General features: G+C 38.5%; 1 protein-coding gene and 1 long non-coding RNA gene across 2 annotated transcripts in view; one reads left to right on the forward strand and one right to left on the reverse strand.

Moving 5' to 3' along the window:
- Positions 1-22,154, reverse strand: part of SMCHD1 (structural maintenance of chromosomes flexible hinge domain containing 1) — a 74,018-nt gene that overhangs the window by 24,632 nt on the left and 27,232 nt on the right. The window contains exons 20-29 of the mRNA XM_058832158.1: positions 10,552-10,696; positions 10,233-10,329; positions 8,579-8,651; positions 6,633-6,772; positions 5,522-5,656; positions 4,478-4,705; positions 3,671-3,819; positions 2,854-2,942; positions 1,604-1,722; positions 786-953 (exon numbers count right to left, since the gene is read on the reverse strand). Of these exons, the coding sequence (XP_058688141.1) occupies positions 786-953; positions 1,604-1,722; positions 2,854-2,942; positions 3,671-3,819; positions 4,478-4,705; positions 5,522-5,656; positions 6,633-6,772; positions 8,579-8,651; positions 10,233-10,329; positions 10,552-10,696 (1,343 nt within the window). The remainder of the gene's footprint in view (positions 1-785; positions 954-1,603; positions 1,723-2,853; positions 2,943-3,670; positions 3,820-4,477; positions 4,706-5,521; positions 5,657-6,632; positions 6,773-8,578; positions 8,652-10,232; positions 10,330-10,551; positions 10,697-22,154) is intronic.
- On the forward strand, positions 15,981-21,360 carry LOC131575978 (uncharacterized). Its single transcript, XR_009276895.1, has 3 exons — positions 15,981-16,257; positions 16,635-16,725; positions 21,277-21,360. It is a non-coding gene; the product is annotated as an uncharacterized LOC131575978 (long non-coding RNA).

Consider the following 22,154-nt stretch of genomic DNA (forward strand, 5'->3'; position numbering starts at 1 on the left):
AAGGACATGATTCTGAAGGGCCTTAGCAGTGTCTTTGTCGTAGGAAGAGCTATGGCCTAAAACTTTTATTTTCTGATATACTTAAACAGCTGCCTAGAGAACAAAAATAGTTATGCAACCCCCTGAACCTTTTGTTTCATTTTCTTCAGTAACTTCCTTCTAAATTTTCCCAAAATACCAATCATGATTCCTTGTCCTCTATTCAGAGATACAATTTTGTTTTTTCTACTTTCAATTTTCTATTCTGGTTTCCGCAGCAAGTTAAACACTATTATTTGAATAGCCAAAGTAAACATTGAAAAATAATTTGAAAAATCCAAGGCAAATAGATGTACAGCACCAAAAATCTCCATCCATTTCCTTTAAGTCCTGTACTCCACTGTCTAAGTGTTCACTTTATCACAGTAAACACTAGTAAACTGAAGTAAATTTGGGTCTGCCATCCTACATCCTGAACATCAAAAAACCCCAGTAAGAGATGGAGAGACGGGCTGCCATCCATTACTACCACTAGGGATTACAGCAGTGAAAGATGGGTGTCAGGATCCAGCCCACAGTAAAATTACTGCACCAAAGAAAAGTTACACAATCTGTAGAAAGACAAATGGGGAAGAATAAAGTTTACAATATTTAAGGTTGTAAACATACACACATGCATTAGAGTACTCCAAAATAAGTTTATTTTTAAAAGTCTAATATAGTTAGCTATTGCACAAAAAATGGAATTAAAATACCTGACTAGAGACCATGTTGCTTTTTCTTCAAACCACAATTGTTCAACTTACCTTTTCTAACTCTGGCCAATCCACAAGCTGTAGTTTAGCTGGGGATCCTGCTACTAAATTCACTCTGATAAAGTCAGAAAATTCACGCCAAGCAAAGCACAGTTCTTTGTTTCCGAGTAAACAGGGTTTATATCGAATACCTTTTACTTTCATTGTTTGAGTACTTTCCTATTGAGAAAAAGATAAGACTTTATAAAGAACAAATAAAGCAAAGTAAAATGTATTAGTATTTTTTCAATATAGCATATAGCATTTATTTTATAAATACTATTTGGTGTTTTTTCTGTGAGACAGTGGACCAGTGGACTAAATTTTAAGCTGCAAGTTCTATTCCTTCTGCTTAATTTAAATGAACTTCATGAGTAAGAAGTGACCCATTTCAAACCCAAGAATTTCTCAGAAACCTGTTTTTCAGGTTATATACAGCATATTTTAAAAGGTACAGATAATAGTCCATTCTACAAGGTTCTTCAAAAGATCTTAAAATTAACTGTATCAACATAAAATGACACAGAAGAAAAGACTAAAAGCAAGATAGAAGAAAACATATAGAACAATGAACCAGAAAAAAAGCAAACCTGACTCAAGCACAAAATGAACAGGCCTCTACACTGTATAGCTGCAGCAGTGATAAGGTTTTTAACAGATGCAGCTGTGTTCCTTAGAACAGGATAACACAATTTTAATGCTTTGAGCAACCAACTAGTGTGTAATTTGACTACCATTCCACAATTTTGGTTCAATTCTGTGTAACAGAATTAAGACAATTACCACACAAATACCACAATGTAATAAACTACATGACATCTTATAAATACCTGCCAAGTTACTTTCAAATTTGATTTATCAAGTCCAGGCCCAGAAACTCCTAGGGAATTTACACATGCAGATGTCACTGTCTGAACCTGATTTCCAAACTGATCTGTAATCATTACATCTGTTAAAAAAGATGATGATGATTAAAACGGTTATTAGGATGATTACCTCAGGAGCTGCTTTAATGAAACATTATACAACATATGGAATATAAACATACACAGCATAGACTCAATATAGAGAAAATTTAAATAACTGTCACTACATCACAGGCAGGCTGAGGTTGGAAAGTACTTCTGGATGTCACTTGGTTCAAACCCCCTATCCAAGTAGGGTGACCTTGAGCAGTGGCAGACAGGCAGCTTGTGAGTATCTTCAAGAAGGGAGACTCCACAAACTCTGGGCAATCTGTGCCAGTGTTCAGTCACCCTCACAGTGAAAAAGTGTTTCCTGATGTTCAGGGAGCGCATCCCATGTGCCCACTGCCTCTATTTATTGTCTCCAAACACACCTAGGAAAAGCCCAGCTCCAATTTCTTTGCTCTTCAACACTCTCTTCAGGTTTTATATACATCGATAAGAACCCCCAGTCTTGTGAATATAAACCAAATGTATCTATACAGTCATATTCCATACTTGTGCTTCCCACTTCTTTGAGTAAAAATATTATTTCTCATGAAGAAGTTAAACGAAAAATAAATGTTAAAATTGAAAGCTATTTTTCTACCTCTACATTTGTTCTATGTGCTTTCTTCATTCACACACAAGCTTTCAATGTCCCAAAATACTCTAAGAATTTTTAATTTCTCACTATGTCATATGCAACTGCAAACAGAAACCAAAGGAGAATGAGAAGACTGATCCCTACCATGTCTTCCTCTTAGGATAAGTTAACCTTAAAATGTGTCACTTTGAAGTCCATGCTTTAGCAATAGTCTGAATGCTGTTATGGCCTTTCAGATTTCAGAATACATTAACTAAACAGAAATTTATGAACAACTTGAACTAGGCATGATGAATGTCCTGATGTACAAAGCGAGAGACAACTTTTATCAGAAAGTAACTCCGGAATTGTAAAATGGCAATTCAGAAGTCTTACAATCTCTGTGAATGAGAATGTAAACCAGCTTTTTATATTAAAGTAATTGAAGGTAATTCACTCTTGATGACATCTGTATATATAACAGTCTTAACAAACTACCAAGAAAAATAAATGTATCTTAGAAGAAAATTAAGAATATGTGAACACTCACCAATTTCACTCTGCAGTTCTTCACCCATCTGCAATGTGTTTGAGCCTTTTAGTTTACATTTAATGTGTTTGGGTTCATCAGGAACTGGTCTGAGCACATGAAAATCGACTTATTTAGCTCATCAAGGTGAATATAACATAATAGCAATCATGATAAATATCTTAAAAAAATCTTAATGTTTCATCATATTATTTTATTTTCCTACTGCAGATCTATGAAATGACTAATTGCTGCAAATTTACCCCTGGCATCAGAGTGCTGTGAATTAATTAGTTCATTTTAACCTATTCAAATCACTAAAGTAATATACAATCAGATTCCTCTTAATAAACTTTATAAGATAAAAGTCTTACAATCACTAAGAGTGATAAACAGGTAATTTTAAAGTTCAATTTACAGCCCGTCAGTTTTAACTGATGAGAAACCATATGAGAACTGTATCATATGCAGTGATACTTCTTTCTTCTCAGTCAACAGTCAGCTAACTCTTCAGTGAAACTAGTTATTCTGTGAGTTATTCTATTACTGCAAGTTTACAAAAACATCAATCATCTTCTTCAGTCTATGTATACTTACACAAGTGATTACAGGGCTGGATGCAAGCATATCACAATGTAATCTTTCACATAGGTAATGCTCTAACATGTAATAAATTTACACAAACCCTACCCACTTCCCAAGCTCACATTTTCCTGCTAATCTGCCAAGTGCTTTCATTATTTCAGCTTCTGTAGAAAGACTTCTACCTCAAAGTAATGAGATTTACAATGCTATGCCAATAATAAGATTAATGAAGAGATATATCAAATGAACAAACCTGACTGTGAATGCACTCTCCAAAGACACGTGCTCATCAAGGTACGTAATTAGACAGTAACGTACATCTTTTACTGAAGTTGGCACTTTTACATCAGGTAATAATCCCTGCATCAACAGCTCTCTGTCAATTTTAGGTGTCCAGTTAACCTAAAATCAAAGTTTTATAAATTAATCAAAAGCTAAATTATAAATTACTAGCTATATATCTTGTAGTCATTCTAAATAGGCTGATATAACATACAGGCAACAGCAGCTTTCAATGGAAAACCTGGATATTTCCCAGCAGTAACCAATGCTATCTGCTGAAAAACAGTCAATCACTTGAAAAAAACCCCAAGCAGATCAAAACATACATTAGGTTTCCCTCACTGAACTTGAGTTAGGAAAGATACAAGTGTGATATATTTGGTGAATCTTTATGTTTCTCTTAGGCTCCACATAAGTACACTGACAGGGTGATAAGATGGGCAAGCAAGCCTTCATAGGAACAGGCCTATTCAAAGTTCCTAAATGTTGGGAAGGCCCCAGATCTGAGAACTCACAGCTATGTCATAATCATTTTATGCATTTAGGAGGTATTAACTGGAAATAGTATCCTGCTTTTCATAATATTACCCTGAAGCATTACTTAACATTTAATTAATAAAATATTTTTACAAAATAATTAAGAGGAGAGTTAAGTTTTCATGTATATTAATACAGTTTTGAGGAATATTATTTCATAGTCTGACATTTATGGATTTTAAGGGTATCAGCTTTGTGTTTCTCCCCCATATTATGCTGCTGTTTACTCAAAAGTACTTACCTTGATTTTTTCTGCAGCAGCTGCAGTTATGGGTATTTCCCTTTCTGCTTCATCATACATCTGAAATATAAGTTTGTTCATGACTTGGCCAGCAACACAGCTGATTTCATCCTGATGTTTAACCTGAAGAGCTTTTTGTCCATTCATACTTAAGACTTGTAGCCTTGCAACATGACTGCTAGGAAGAAGTTTTATAATCTTTTCCACTGGTGGCACATCTCTGCAATTCTATTAATAGGTGAAAAAAAGGACATACAATTAAGATACTAAACTTAGATATGCATACACGTAACACCATAATAGCCTGTGGCTCTACTCTAATCTACAGGATTACCAGGTATGACCAGGTGTCCAAACATGAAATCAGCTTGACTTGTCAAAAGTAAATCAAAAAAGCATACCAGTATTCTTACAACTTTTAACAGACACTAGAATCAATGCTAAGTATTTAGAATTTTTTCTATTCCAGAAGTAGTAGTTCAAAAAATTTACAAAATACTTTTAAAGCATAATCCTAAGTAGCATTTCATATCATTCATCTTGCTATATTAGTATTTATACACACATTTTTCCGGGGTAAAATACACATGGGTATCATTTTTTTGAGCAGTGTGACTCTCCTGACTACCAGAGAACTGGAATGCTCAACAGCATTTAAAAAAATTCATACTTTGGGAGCTTTGAAACTGAAATGCTACAAAAAACTATTGATTGCCATTACACTAAATGTTTATGTAATAAGGGCAATTTTTCAAAACAATCCAAGAATTAAAAAGGAGAAGAAAAATCCCATACAACATGCATATTTCTGAAAAACCTCAGGGATTTAACAAATAGAGTATGAAGTGAAGAAAAAAATTGAGTAAAACTCTTTGCCTTTTTATGATTTGCTAGTGATAAAAAAGCATAGCCACCTGATTATGAAGTTTTTGATACCTAAACCTGTAACTTTGGGGAGCTCAGCTTATTCATAAAAAATGCTGGCAAGACTGTATAATAAACTTCTCAATCTTTTCTTAATCCAACATTCCAACCAATACTTACAAATACTTCAAACCTTGCTTTCAGTATCTGGTCTTTCTTGATATTCTGTACATGTATAACTGGACCAGTTAAAATGTTTGTTCCTCCATTACTGCAGTCCACAGAATACACAGGAAGGTCTGAAGCACCTAAAAACTATTTAAAATGTAAGATTAAACAACGACTTTCTTTTACAGAACTATCATTATTATTTTAGAAATTATTATTTGCACAAGTCCAAATATATATATAATTATATACAGAAAAAATTAATATATTCCAGTTTTCCAACAACTGTAAGACCAACACCTGTATTTTTCTGCAGGTGATAAGAGATGTGTGGAAGAAAGGAGTAAATTACAGAAATAAAATACACTATCTATTCACCTGCTTTGATGACACACAATTATTAAAATCTTCTGTCGTTATGCAATAAATTCAATTAACTTGTGAAATAAACTTCCTTTTCATTGATTTACTAAACATCATACATTAAAGGAATTTAAACACCATGTTCGACACATCATCATATCACTGCAGACCAAGTCTACAGAAAGAACGTGTACACATATGAAGTGCAAATGGAATGCTGACTATTTTGCAGTGGGGAAACACTTTTATATATATATCTTTGCTGGATTTCACTAGAATTGGGAAAGTCACTTTCTTGAGTAAAAAAAGAAGGCTAAAAGGGGAAGTTTTTTTATATATGTTCCCTTCTGAGCTTATATTGGTGCTTATGATAATAGTCTTATCTAATATTATTTCTAGGTACTAGATTTGAATTTTCAACTTTAAAAATACCAAAAGTAAGCTGAAGTTATTTTTCTGAATAAATTTTAGCATTCTAGATGATAAATATGGCCTAAAAGACCTTAAAATCGAACCTATATATCCTCACATAATTTTCTCTTCTGTTTGTATGGCCAGGTTCCACTAATTCTAAAACTTCCTGAATGGCATATAATAGGTAAAAGGTAAGAAGTCACAGTTATGGCTAGCAAGCTGTAGAAACTTCAAAAGCATTGCTAAAGATAATAAATTCTACACAGATTCCAAAACAGATTCTTTTTCCAGCCCTTTAAAAAGCAAGAATCAAAGCCTTTATGGCACACTATGAAATGCAGTTTACCTTACAGTGAACAATTAACTCTGGCTGCACTGTTATATTTCCTGATTCATCCAGTACTTCAACCTGAAAGGGAAAAGCTGTACCATTTTCAATCTTTAGAATTTCTGAATCTGGTTTTACTTTCAATTGACGAGGAGGGCCTGTAAAAAATGCACAATTGCAGAACAATAGTTACATTTTAGATAACTTGTGAGACACTGAATTTCAGTTTTTGCTATCTCAAGGAGTTTTTAAAGCCAAACTACCAAGATATTTGTGGTAACAATCCATTTCAAACAATTCAGGTATATATACTGGTTTGTACTGAAAAGTTCTAGACACTTTCTGTGCTTCAGTATATACCATCTGCCAATCTTTAGAATTATTTTAGTAGAGAACACTTAGACAAACATGATGAAATTCAGAATATACAAGGTGTAAACACATGATATAGTTCTGTTTACAGACTATATGTATTCACATTCATCAGAAAGAAACTTGGAGCTTTCTTCTGATATGATAAACCCAAAAATATTAATGTGGAGATATCCAATTAATTGCCAAAGTTATCACAGCTACAATCTGCATGCAAACAAATGCAAAATAAAATTCTGTTGTCATTACTTAGCTAATAAAGTGAAGCTATTCAAATAAGTCTATCTCCTGGAACACAATTATTTTATCAGTTTTTAAAAAGAGAAGGTAGTAATAGATTACTATTAAAAGACAGTCTCTGAAGAAACACAGAAGGCAATTTTTCAGAAGCATCCTTTATGCATGATTTATTAAAACTTCTATTTCAAACTCACTGGTTAAAGAATAATAGCTTTTATTATTCCTTCCTCAAAAAACAGCTTACAAAGCCAAGGATATAACTGAAGTGAGAAGAAAGAGGTAGTGAAGCATCTCTACATTGTCAGAAGCAAAATGAAGGATGAAGCTGCCTTCAGTCCAAGGTAAATAACAGTAACACACAATACAGGCTGTCTCAAGTCCAATCATTTTAGTGTTTCCTATATAAACCCTTAACTCCTCAAAAGATAAAGAATAATGGACTAAACTGTGCATTGTTGGTATTAAACTTGTAGACAATATCTATGCAAAATTACATGGACAAGACTGAAGTTTGGTAATCTGGGATGCCAACACTCAGTTTTCATACTACACCTTACAGCCCAAATTCAGAAAAACACAGGTAACAAGGGAATCCTCAGAATCAAGACATCCACAAAACAAAATTCTGGTAAGGGCAGTGACCTTACAGTCCTTTATGTTCCGGTCTTGCATTATGATAAATTCAACGTATAACATTAAAATTTCAGACACAATTCAATTGCCAAAGCATCTCTCTTTGCTGAGGCAGAAATTGAATGAGCACTTGCCATCCCATCGAACAGCAAGAGGTTTTATTATTTAATATTACTCAATTTTCTGTTAAATAAACAGCTTTTTCCACTTCTCTCCAAGGAATTTTTTTTTTCCCCTTTCCCGGACCAGTTGGTGGGGAAGGGGCATTTCCCTGGGGAAATCCCCATTTGGAGTTTTCCTCCCTAATTTGCCCTAAACTAGGACAACTTATTAATTTATAAGGTGTTTTATGCAGGGAGAACAGGTCAATGAAGATTAGTACAGGTTAAATGTCTTAATGCTAAAAAAAAACAAGATAGGAAATTAATCTGTTCAGTGGTGCTAGATTAGAAAAAGATTTAGAGTAATTAAAAGAGAAAAATGTGTCTCAAATAAACAGACAAAAATTCCAGCTCCCAGAACAGTAAATAAGATTGGACTGTGAGTACAATGATACTCTTGCCAAAAATTATATGCTCTTAGCTTTATTTCCTCTCTAGTCATCACCTGGATCCTTTTTTATGTCTCACTAAATATTTTACCTTCTTGGGAGAAGCTTTTATTAATAGCGTCAGAATAAAATTTAACAAAATTTCCCTAAATATTTTAAGGATACTTACCAGGCTGCAATCTTATTTTAATGACTTGTGTATCTTCTTTCAAACCAGGAAGAGTAATCTTCAGATTAAAGTTCTAATGACGAAAATATTTTAATTATTAACCTTAAACAAAACCATTTAATAGTCTCACATAATCATATCAATTTGTATATATGTTAATTTCAGAAGTCCCTAGAAATTGTCTTGCAGTGCTACAAAAAAATAAAGATTGGTTTTTTCCCCTGTACTGAAATCTGACTTTTCCATGGTACTATAACAAGAGACATTCAATTCAGGATTTATATGTTAAACTACATGATTCTGAAACTATGAAAAACAGTTATCATAACTTCTAGTTTCCTGCTCAGAGGTTGTTTTAATGGGGAAAAATATAGCAGCTCAAAAAAACATGTCGTTTTTAAGAAAGGGTCTGCAAATTCTGTGTTTGTTATTCCTTAGCAATGCACCACTACCACCATCCATCTCAGCTTTAATTCAGATGTAAAAAAAATAACTGCTGTAAACTGCATCACTAAAACAAATTTTCACATTAAAACCAGAGAATGCAAAATAAAAATAAGAAACTAACACTCTTTCTTTTTTAATTATTATGGTACAATATTATTTCTGTACTGCAAGTTCCTTGAATGATTTTGTTTTGCCCCTCACCCAATTTATCTCTTGCTAAAGTCTGGCACATTTGCTCCTATACACATTATTTCTCATAATCCACTCCATCTTCTGTCATTGTTCTTGCCCTTCACCTTAAATTCTGAACTTTGTCTACAAAATTCACTGAACACCCTTGAATTTGCAGTAAGCAGGTCTTTCTATAAACATGCTCTTTCTCCTCTTCACACATCTTTCCACCAGCAACATTGTTTCCTATTTTCTAAGCAACAATATCAACAGTGTACTGGGGTACCTCACCTCCTAGCTCTGTCTTTATTATGCTAGACTATGAGACTAAATGAAAGGATGAAGACCTGTCTAAAATACTGTATAAATATGCCTTAGAAATAATTTTTACATTATTTAAAAAAACCTTTAAATCTATATTTATCAAAACATTAAGACTTGTTTTATGAAAAAACATCTTTTTAGCATGAAATGTATGTTTTGGGTTTTACTGTGAAGTAGAAGCTTGGTAAGGTGCTCAGAATCCATAAGGCTGGATTTGGATTATACTTTCACTGTCAAAGTGCAACCAGAATAGTGGAGACATTTAAAGAAGCTCAATCAGACACTCTGCATATTAGCTATAACTACTCATCATCTCAACTAAGACTGGAAGATTTCATCTTCTTTAGCTCCCTACCATCTTTCAGTGCAGACGTCACCAGGATGATTTGGCTTAAATCAATTTCAGCACCAGTTCAAACTCAGACAGCTGATTTGGCGTGCTGGGTACACTCTACCACACACCCACCCATGTGTTGCTCAGCCCTTCCAGCTCCAGTCCCATCAGCTGAAAAGAGCGCAGGTATGGGAAATACAAATTGCTCCAAGCAGAGCTCTAAGAGATAATTTGAAAATATCCCAAGAAATATCTGTAGTCATTAGTGTAGACCAAATTTAAGCTAACATTACGAGACAATTCCTTTTACACAATAAATTATTTTCTCTGTGTCTTTTTTTAAAATATGTTACTTCAAGTTTAAATTTATTAGCCTACCTTTCCCTGGCAACTATTTACACAGCCTTTGGCTATAATACCCTTAATGACACACTTTGTTGCCACAGGTATGTCTTCATGCTTCAATGTTAATCCACTGGAAAAATATATAGAAAACACAAGAGAATCAATTTAAAAACAAACACAGTGTTTTAATATACAAGACACTTCCAGATATTCTTATGAAAATAAAAGCAAAAATAACAGTTAATTTATGTGAGAAATTCCCAGTATATCATTCAGATAAACCCTGAAGTATTATTACATTATTGTCACATGAAGAAAGGGGAAAAAAAAAAAAAATAAATGGCTGAATTACCTAGCTTCCAGAATTGGTCTGATGCGACTTGTCAAGTGTGTTGCATGACCAAATTCATCCTGCAATTCCAAAGGAATACTAAAAGGTACTCCAATTCGAAAAGGAAGCTCCAAGAGACCCACCAAAAATTTCTCTGGTTTGCCCTCTAAAAGAAAAGAATAATACATTTTTAGAAAGAATTATGTGTGCTCCTTGGCTTTTTCTTGATTAGGGCTGCAATTAAGTCAAGTGGTTTTCAGACACAAAGATAACAGGCTGTTCAGAATACTGTTATAACCGAAGTTATGCTTTATTGATTGATGTTCTTTTTTAAACTTACACTAAAATAAAAATGAAAGTTAAAATGTAACAGCAGGAGACTACAGTATAAAAAACACAACAGGATAGTCAAAATTTCCAAAGTAATCAAAACACCAATACAGAACCTGAAAGTGAACAAGTAGTGTGTGGATAGCTTTTCCTAAGTATTTAACTGCTTTAGTTCTGGTAAAATAAATCATTCATGCAACAGAACATTTTTGTCCCACAGCTGCCCCAAATCTGAGAAATAAAGATATGTAAAGGTGAGTATTAGAAAACGAAAGGTGAGTGTACCTTTCCTGTGAAACCTGGCACCATTAGACTGCCTCCAATTAGGCACTAACAAACAAGACCGAACAAGTGGTAACAAATGGAGTGTGTATCAAGTGGAGCATATAAATCAAGAACCATATTTTGTGGAAAAAATGTCTTGGTCAAGTGGCCTTTGAAAAAAGATGCAATGCACACTGAACTAAGTGGTAAATTAATATCCTACCAAATAATTTCAAACTCAAATTAACAACTCTTTTCAAAACCTACAGGTGTCTGTTATCAGGGAGCTTCCTTTGCACATGAGATCATAGATAACTTGTATTGGCCAAAGTTAGTTACTGGTAATAACAAGAGGAAGACCTCAACCTTACAGTGTCTACAACTTTATAATGACAAGCGAATGACAAAATTGTAAAATTATTTGAAAAAGTAGCAGTAAAATAGCTTCCACAATATTAAAGTGAGTAACTACCAAAAGAACATGCCTAAAATAAAACCACAAACCTTGTAGACTGACTTAGGAAGCTTAGTTTTAACCATCATTTATGGTGATTTTTTAGCTTATCAAGAACAACTATAAACACTCAATGACAACCTGGTGTTAGAGAAATAGAATAATTTATTCCTCAGCCAAAAATGCTTTTTCAGTTTAGACTGTTCTTTTCTGGATTTTTAGAATCTATATCATAAATGGTAACACAAATGTTAATATTTTGGAATAACAAGCATGAAGCTTTATGGCTGTCGTAGGTTAGCTTCACTTTTAAAACTGAGTTAAAAAAAAGGGAAGTTGAAGCTACTAGTGACTGATAGGAGTTTTTCTTCCTGACCAATTATCAGCCATTTTCAAGAATTGACAGCAAATCTGACCATTAAAAAGTGAATTCAACTTGTAAACACTCCCTTAAGAAGTACACTCAGAGCTGTCTCGTTCTCTTTTTGTTTCCGGCTCTGGAGAGGTAACAAGCTCCGTCTTGGCTTTCCCCCCCCCTCCTAGGCCCGGGACAAGGCCGCAGGGAGGGGGGGGAGGAGAGAAAAGCAGTTTAGCAGTTTTGTTTAGTTTTCAAAGTCTGTTGCTAGACTGAAACTTGACACTATGAACTTTTGTAGCTTTCTTCTTTTAATTCCTTTATTACCTAGATAAACAACAGATTACTCCTTTTTCTTAGAACAGACAGAGAAAAGAGAGACAAATAACATGTAAGACATCATAAACCTACCAGAAACAGTGAAGAAAAGAGTTAAGTTTAAATAAGAAAGAGAGAAAAAGAAGATGCTTGTTGCTGAAAAGTCTTTCTGTTGCAGCTGTGGAGATGGACAGTAGTTTAAAGACTCCTTTAATTCATGGCTAGAGTATGGGAGGAATAGAGTATTCAAAGTGTGGACTTTAAAAGAAAGAAAATGATTATGATCCTGTGAGTTGCTGGAACTTGCGAGTGAAGTGAAGATTTTAAAGCCTTAAAAGAGCCAGGGAGATGGCTGTTTTCCAGGAGGGCTCACAGGGACAACTGAAAAAGATTTCTGCTTTGAATCACTTATCCTTAAAAATAGCATCCCTAGATTCAATTTGACCCATTGCACACCTCAGAGTGGTGTGAGATAGGAAGAGTGGACTCTAGAAACTCCATAGATTAGCAGAAAGAGACTTCTGTTTCTCTACGGGGACTGATGAAAAGACTCTAAAATTAAAACTGTTTTTGACCACCAAGATTGTAAAACTTTTTTTTTGTCTCTATGTTGTTATGTGTACAAAGAAATGATCAAGTAGTGAAAGGTAAAAGAGTTCTCTGAAAGTTTATTTTAGTATTTTTATTCTAGTAGTTTGTTAATAAACTGTCTTTATTCCTTTAAGTTTTAAGCCTGTTTTGCTCTTATTTTAATCCATATCTCTAGCAAAAAATAAATAAGTTTTTATTACTAGCTTGAAACCACGACAATGGCTGTCTTTGAGAAAACACAAGACACAATTGCAAAAATAAAGAAATATTTACCTTTAAAAATGGACAATGTTAAAAATGTTGAATTATCTTCTGATTAAATAAAAAAGTAGCAATAGCTGAAGTTGATTTTAGTATCCCTTGTGTTAAAAAGTACCATACTATTGGCTACACAGATTTTTCAAATTTTTATTCTTTTCCAATAAGATTTGTTCATTTCAGTTGTATCTGAAGCAATTTTTAATTGAACTGCCATTCTGGGGGAAGCCACACTACTATTGGAAAGTAGTAAGATTCTCTTTTCACTTTGGTAAAGATATAAAAGAGGAGACAAGGTTCATTTTTTTCAGAGAACAAGATTTTTCTTTTCTTTTCTTGCAAGTTAGCAGAAATATTTTTCTTCAATTGCACGTTTTCAGACATGCTTAAATAAGTACTCTTTTCAAGTAATGCCAACCTTTTTTCCCTTTATTATCATACAAGAATACATCTTTCTAATCTACCAATAAGCAGAAGCTTATAGAATAATATGCCACATACAAAGAACTCTTTTCTGCCTCAAGAATTTGCATTCAAAGCCTCTCATTTTGTGGAAGAAATAGGAAGCTACAGAAAACAATGACTTTTTCTTCCCTCCTTGATCTTCTGAAAACAGATGTTAGCTGTATCTCCCAAAATTGTGACAAAATACCCATTTTAATATCAAATGCAAATAAATTAGTGGTTTTTTACTTTCCCTCTTGCTATCCCCCTTGTAGATAAAGTTCACAGAATGGCTGAGGTCAGTAGGGTTTTCTGGAGGTCGTCTTATTCAATGCCCCTGGCTCAAATGGGACCACCTGGAATCAGTTATCCAGGAACATGTTTAGACAACTTTTGGGATCCCCAAGAAAGGAAATCCCACAACTTCTTGGGCAACTTGTGCCAGCACTGTGTCACCTTTATAGTGAAAAAAACCTGTTCCCTGATGTTTGGAGAGAACCTTCTGTGTTTCAGTGTGTGCCCATTGGCTCTGGTCCTGTCACTGAACACCACTAGAAAGCGTCTGGCTCCAACTTCTTTGAACTCCTTTCAGTTGTTTATAGACACTGGAAAGAATCCCAGGAGTCTTCTCCGGGCAGAGCAGTCCCCCACACTTCATTCAGGTAAGAGGTCATGGAATCACAGAATTGCTTGAGTTGGAAAGGACCTTAAACATCATCCACTTTGAACCCCTCCCTGCCTTAGACAGGGACACTTTCCACTAGATAAAGTTGCTCAGAGCCCCATCCTACCTGGCCTTGAACACTTCCAGGGACAGGGCAACCACAACTTCTCTGGGCAAACTGTTTCACTGACTCACCACTCTCCAGTCCCTTCATCATCTTCAAAGGCCTGTGCTGGACTCTCTCCAGTATGTCCATGTCTCTGTTCTAATGTAATATGTCTAGTTCTGGGCACAGTACTCCAGCTAGCCTCACCAATTCCGAGTGGAGAGAAAGGACGAGCCCAAGAGGTTGTTGCTGCTCGCTGCTGAGGGCACATTGTTGGTTTGTGTTCACCTGCTGCCCACCACAACTTCCAGGTCCTTTTCTGCAAAGCTGCTTTCCAGATACTTGGGTGGCAGGTTGGGGGTTGTCCTTCTGCAGGTGCAGGACTTTGCCCTTCATGCTGAATTTCTTAAAGTTCCTGACAGCTGATTTCTGCAGCCTGTTGAGGTCCCTCTGGATGGTGGCAAACTCTCAGATGTATCAACCACTCTTCCTAGTGTTGTGTTATCAGGAAAACTTGCTGAAGGTACATTCTGTCCTGTTACCCAGATAATTAATGAATAAAATAAGCAGGATCAAACCCTGTATTGACCCCTGGGGTAACCACTACTTGCTGCCTTGCAACTAGACTTAGAGCCACAGATCACCACTCTCTGGGCTCAGCTGTTCATAAATTCATCTCAGTGTGTACATCCAATTCAAACTTCATGTGAGGACCTTATGGGTTCTTACAGATGAGAACCCTGTTGAAGTCTAGGTACCTACTAAGCTAGTTCTTTTATCTACAGAAGGTGAATCCATGCTAACTACTCCTGATGATCATCTTGTCCTTCATATACCTGGAAATGGTTTTCAGGATCAGTTGCTCCATCACCTTCCCATGAATTGAGATGAAGATGACTGGCCTGTAGTTCTGTGTGGTCCTTCTGCTTTCTGTAGATGGGAATGATGCTTTACTCAAAACATCAGGCAGTTCTCTCAACTGCCATGATTATTCAATTATTCTAGAGAGCAGCCTCACAAGGCTATCAGCCAGCTCTCTCTGGCTCATGAGTGCATCCCATCATGACCCATGGATTTATGTATCACCAGTTTGCTTAGGTATTCCCTGGCCTGATCATGTTATAACAAGGGTGTATCTTCCTCACTCCAGACCTTCCACCAGTCTTTGTGGCCTGGGATTCCTGAGGTCTGTCTTACTAGTGAAGCCATAAAATAGATAGCCTTCGAGAAATAATGGGTTAAAACATAGAATATGAAGGGAACATCTGGAAGTAATAAACACAACGACAGGAGGGAAAGAGAAGGATAAAAAAATCACCGGACTAAGCGTAATTTAAGCCGAAGCTAAAGCATGCCTAATGTCAATATGATAAGTTGGCCCTAGGAGGTTGGGAACTCGGCCAACTACACCGGGAAAGGACCAAATTTGGAAAGAAGTTCAAAAGTTTAAGGAGGAAGACTCCTCGGAGACCCTCGCCCACGATGAAGGCCGACCGGAACGACCCCCGAAAAGATCCTCAAAATAGAAGTTTCCGCCCACGCCCCGCCTACGGCACGCCCCATATGAATATGCATTGATATGATGTAATTCCAAACCTAAACTGTATAAAAGGCATGCTTTTGTTGTAAGACTTTGGAAAACTCCCTTTAGAGATTTCCCCAACGTGCACGTTGCTAATAAAATACCTCCTGTCTATCTGACTTAAACTGCGTCTCTTAGACAGTTATTCATCGCCTTTTGGGGCAAAATTCGGCATCAGTTCTGGCGACCCAGGTGGGACGAAACAGGAGACTCAGACTTTGAGGGGTTCCCTCCGAAGAGCCGGTCCGGGGCCGGGACCCTCTGGGGCCCCTGACGGATTTTTGTCAGAAGAGACTCCCCTCCCGGACCTGCGCTCTTCGGCAGAGGAAGGATTCCCTGCATCTCCTGCTCCAATTAAGAGGTATTTTTAATTGTTTATTGGTTTTGGTTTAAAGCGCTTTATTGGGACACGGGGGTCAGACGTGACCACCGAAGGGTAAACCAGGGGACGCCCTGGTAAAAATCCCTAATTGGTACCATTTGTGTTCGATATCTCGGACATCATAGGTTTTGGTACTATTGGTGTTTGTCCCTAATTGGTACCATTTGTGTTCGATATCTCGGACATCATAGGTTTTGGTACTATTGCTGTTTGTCCCTAATTGGTACCATTTGTGTTCGATATCTCGGACATCATAGGTTTTGGTACCATTGGTGTTTGTATGTGTTTTGTGTGTTCGTTTTATGTGTTTGTTGCAAAGTTTTATAGGAGACATCTTGTCACTCTTTATGTAATAGATTGAAACGCGCATTGTGCTGTCTACGTGCCTTGAATTTGGGAAGCCGGTACTTCACAGTTTGAGGGCGACTTTTTTTGTGACAAAACCTGGTAAAACAATTTTATTTTATAAGTGTGTGTTGTATGTGAGGGTGAGTGAGACGCAGCGTAGCTGCGAAGCGAGAGGGAGTCCTGCTCCGCATTTCCTGTTCTTCGCGAGAAGCCAGGTCGGAAACGGACGAAGCGATTGAGATTGTGTGCATGAAGTGTTAAAATATATCAGCATATCGTGGTTGCGAGAGAGGGACTGTTTCGGTTAACAGAAAACGCAGATACAGGGGATAGTCATGGGAGGTCAACAGAGTAAGGACGTAAATATGAAAACCCCCTTAGGGTGCATCCTAAAGCATTGGAAGGACCTGGGAGGGAGTCCGGGGTTGGAAGGAGGGCAGCCCATTAAAATCAGAGATTGACGGGAGAAAAAACAGCCCTCAGGGACTAGATAGTCCACAGGGGTCAGGGAGCTACATGAATGCTGACAGCCCACCCACACTGGAGGTTGAGGGGGAGGAAGGCAGTGGGTCAGAAGCAGAGAGCCGAAGGGAGGCACGTAGCATACCCGAGCTCAGTCCATATGGAGATAGCAACACCTCCAGAAATGGAGGCGTCTGTAGAATGGAAACCAGTGCACCAAGGACTGGGGATAAAAGCAATTCACCGGGAGGCGACGTCCCGAAATTGAGATACAGCAAGAAGAATGATAATGAGACATGCGAAAGGGAGGCAGAGAGTAACTCACAGAAACTGAACATAGTAATTCAGATAGAGGATAAGAGAAGTGGAGGGGGAGCAGAGGATGAGAGGAACCGCAGCCCGGGACAGGATAAGAGCTGGCAGATACAAAAGAGGCGACAGACGCAGGATGAGAATCGGATGGATTGTGTGATAGAGATAGGAGAGGAAAATGAAGAGCAGGAAGGGGGAAAGAAGAAAGAGAAGAGAAAGAATAGGGAAGGCATTGAGGCACAGGAAGAAAATCCCGGGGAGGGGACCAGTCACTCGTATTACACCAGATCTGTGGCACGGGGGGAAGCAAAGCAAGGGGAGAAAGGGAATCGCACGATAGCTCCTCTCCGACAAGTTATGCCAATAGTAGGGGAAAAGACTAGAGTAAAGGTGCCATTCTCGACGAGTGATTTGAACAATTGGAGGGATGAGGCAAGGAACTTCAGGAGGAATCCAGAGGGAGTAGCAAAGAGGTTTGAACTAATGGCAAAGAACTTAGATATTGATTGGGAGGATATAGAAGTGATGTTGTCAGAGTTGACAGATACGGAAAGGGAACTCGTATTGGAAACGGGGAGGCGACATGCCCAACTATTATCGGGGAGACTAGAAGATAATTTTCCCAGCAGTAAACCAGAGTGGGACCCGGGCAACGCGGAACACTATCAACGGCTAGTGCAGTATAGAGCTAGGGGAGGGTAAAAAGGAATTAGACTTTTTGATTGATACGGGAGCAACCTTTTCGGTTTTAAATCAAGAATTTGTACCTAAAAGTGATGAATTTGTGCAAGTTGTGGGAGCAACAGGCCAACCAGAAAAGGCTTACTTTTGAAACCCATTAAATACAAAATTGGGAAGCAAATGGGAATTCATCAGTTCCTGTATTTACCAAATTCACCAAAACCCCTACTAGGGAGAGACTTATTGGAGAACTTGGGGGCCGTAATAAAGTTTAACAAAGACCAATTGGAGTTTCAAGTAAATGAAGAACAACTGATTACAGCTCTAAGCCTAACGATCAGTTGTGTGGAGCCTAAACCTGAAAGCCACAATTTCGAGCAAATCCTGAGCAAGATGTACCCATTGGTGTGGGCTACTGATATACCTGGAAAATCAAAACAAGCAGCACCGATTGTCGTTGAACTTAAAGCTGGGACAAAACCGGTGAGAAAGAAACAATACCCTCTGAGGATAGAAGATAGGAAAGGGATTGAGCCCACAATCAGAAGGTTTATGGAACTGGGGTTATTGGTAGAATGCGAATCAGATTTTAATACACCAATCCTGCCAGTCAAGAAACCTAATGGAACCTATAGGTTAGTCCAGGATCTGAGAGCAGTAAATGAAATAACTAAGGCATTGCATCCGGTAGTTGCTAACCCATACACGCTTTTGACCAGACTGAAGGAGAATTTGGCCTGGTTCACCGTATTAGATTTAAAAGACGCGTTCTTTTGCCTCCCCTTAGCTCTCGAGAGTCAAAAGATTTTTGCCTTTGAGTGGGAATCTGTAGATAGTGGAAGAAAGACCCAACTCACCTGGACAGTGTTGCCCCAAGGGTGGTGCAATTCCCCTACGATTTTTGGGAATCAGTTAGCCAAGGAACTAGAACAGTGGGAAAGGCCGCTGGGAGATGGCACCCTTCTGCAGTACGTAGACGACCTCCTAATAGCAACAGCGACAGAGGAAGAATGCATTGAATGGACCATTTCCTTGCTGAATTTCCTGGGTTTAAATGGATATCGAGTCTCTCGACAGAAAGCACAGCTGGTACAGACACAAGTGGTGTACCTGGGATACGAAGTCTCCAGAGGACAGCGATCCCTGGGAGCAGCTAGGAAAGAGGCCATCTGCCAGATGCCCAAACCAGAGACGGTGAGAGATCTGCGCGCCTTTTTGGGGATGACAGGTTGGTGTCGGTTATGGATCTACCAGTACGGGATACTCGCTAAACCACTGTATGATTTGTTGAAGGAGGCTAAGAGCATCCTAGTTTGGACTCCCGAGGCAGAAGAAGCCTTCAAGAAGCTGAAGATGGAACTAATGAGAGCACCAGCCTTAGGTCTCCCAGACGTATCAAAACCATTCTGGCTGTTCTCCCACGAACGACAAGGGATGGCCTTAGGAGTCCTAGCACAGCAGCTGGGACCGCACAAGAGAGCTGTGGCCTACTTCTCTAAGCGATTGGATGAAGTAAGCAAAGGATGGCCAGGCTGTCTGAGGGCAGTGGCCGCAGTGATAATTAACATAGAAGAGGCCAGGAAGCTCACGCTGGGCCAAAAGGTGACTGTACTAGTATCCCACACCGTGTCAGCTGTGCTGGAACAGAAAGGCAACCATTGGTTGTCGCCTTCCAGATTCCTAAAATACCAGGCCGTTCTGGCTGAATCAGATGACGTAACCATTCAGGTAACTAACATTGTGAACCCAGCTTCATTTCTAGAAGGAAGAGCCCCGGCAGAACCCATCGAACACGACTGCCTGGAAACAATTGAAGCTGTCTATTCCAGTCGCCCGGACCTCAAAGAAGAGCCGTTCGAAGATGCGGACAACTGGTTCTCAGATGGCAGCAGCTTCGTGAAGCAAGGAGTAAGAATGGCTGGTTATGCGGTCACTACTACAGAAAGGGTAATTGAGTCGAACCCCTTACCCACAGGAACTTCAGCCCAGAAGGCAGAACTGATAGCTCTGACTCGAGCTCTGGAATTGGCAGAGAATATGCAAATCAATATATGGACAGACTCTAAATATGCCTTTTCTGTTGTACATGCTCATGGGGCCATCTGGAAAGAAAGAGGACTGTTGACTACACAAGGAAAAACAGTCAAACATGCAGAAGAGGTTCTGCGATTGCTAGAGGCGGTCCAACTCCCAGCTCAAGTGGCCATAATGCATTGTAAGGGACATCTGAAAGGCAATACTATTCCAGAAATAGGAAATAGAAAGGCAGATACAGAGGCCAAATTGGCTGCCACAAAGTCTAGGGAAGTGGGAATAACGGCCTTAATACCAGGAGACCTGGATATCAGTATCAAGCCAGATTACCAGGAATCAGACCATAAATGGATTCAAAGAAATAAGGGCAAAATATTAGAAAATGGTTGGGGTCAATTGGAAACAGGACAGTTAGTAGTACCAGGAAATGTGATGTGGCAGTTTGTAAAAGCAGAACATGAGAAGGCCCATTGGGGTTTGGATCCGCTTTACCAATATTTGCAAACCAGGATAGCAGGACCGAAATTATTTACTGCTATAAAGCACGTAACATCCCAGTGCGAACGGTGCCTGAGAAATAACCCGAATACGGGAACCAAGATACACCAAGGAGCCATAAGTCGAGGTAAATTCCCAGGTGAAGTATGGCAAATTGATTTTTCCGAGCTCCCAAGAAAAGGGGGGCTCCGATATTTGTTGGTATTAACTGATACATTTTCTGGGTGGCCTGAAGCATTCCCTTGCAGGACAAACAAGGAAAGAGAAGTGACCGAAATACTGTTGAATGAAATCATTCCGCGGTTTGGGGTACCGAAGAGTATTTCCTCGGATAGGGGTACACACTTCTGTGCGAAAGTGGTGAGAGCAATAAGCAAAGCATTATGGTATCAAGCCTTGCCTATTGCTCTGCTGAGGCTGAGAGTCAAACCAAGGTCAAAAGAGAAGCTAAGCCCATTCGAAATCCTGTATGGTAGACCTTATGCTATGCAAGTTGTAAACGGGGATGCCATAGGCCAAATCGGTAACCAGTACATTTATGATTATGTAATTACAGTGGGGAAACAATTGGATAAGAATGCTACCGTGGTAATAGAGCACCAACCTAAACAACCTGATTGTAAATTGCATCCGTTTAATCCCGGTGATTGGGTGTATGTTAAGAATCTTTTAGGAAAACCCCTACAAGAGAAGTGGGAAGGACCTTTCCAAGTGCTGCTGACTACCTTCACCGCGGTCCGGATCAAGGAGCGACCTACGTGGATTCATTACTCGCGGGTCAAGAAAGCTCCAGAGAGTAAACAAGAGGAACGGACATCATGACCTTGACTTCACCTCAAGCCCTTTCAACCCTGATCATTGGACTCTCGATAAGTATAGTTCTTCCCCGAGACTCTGACCCGATAGATCCATGGTCTCACGCACACCAGTGTATCCACCCGGAATGGGGAGCGAAGGGACCCTATTTCGAGGTATATGCCCTACGTAACAATCAGCCATACGCAAGTAAATTATGGCATCAACCTTCCATGGTAGCATACAAGGGAGACCAAATCCAAATTGGGTGTCGAGAGCTTGACTCAGTGGAAGGAAGAACAAAGCAGCTAGTATTGACAATTCGATCCTTGGGGAAGTCAGCATCCGAACATAACTTAATTACCTTTAGTCCGGTAAAAATGGGTAAGCCCACTATTTGGAGGCAGCAAAAGGGCCCAATTTCATGTCGGTGGAGTGATTTCCGGGAAGATCCAACCGGATCACAGCCCCAAAGACTTGCCCCAAGAAACCACTCCACCAGCGGAATGCAAACAATGTTTGGGCCAGTTATGATTATATCAAAAATAAGTGGCAATCGGTTAGCACAGAAGCATGTATTCCTAGAGGACAGCTAGGTTATGTTTGCGAAAACGCTGTAGTAGAGGCAGAAGATTTATGCTTAGATGCTGAGAATAGAGTGTGCACCTTTGAAGTGCTTTTGCGTAATCGAACACAGTCACAAGTTTACTATATAGGGAATGGGTGTGCTTGCGTACGGACAGCCT

This window comes from Poecile atricapillus, chromosome 2, assembly GCF_030490865.1.
Source record: "Poecile atricapillus isolate bPoeAtr1 chromosome 2, bPoeAtr1.hap1, whole genome shotgun sequence".
NCBI classification, from domain to species: Eukaryota; Metazoa; Chordata; class Aves; order Passeriformes; family Paridae; genus Poecile; species Poecile atricapillus.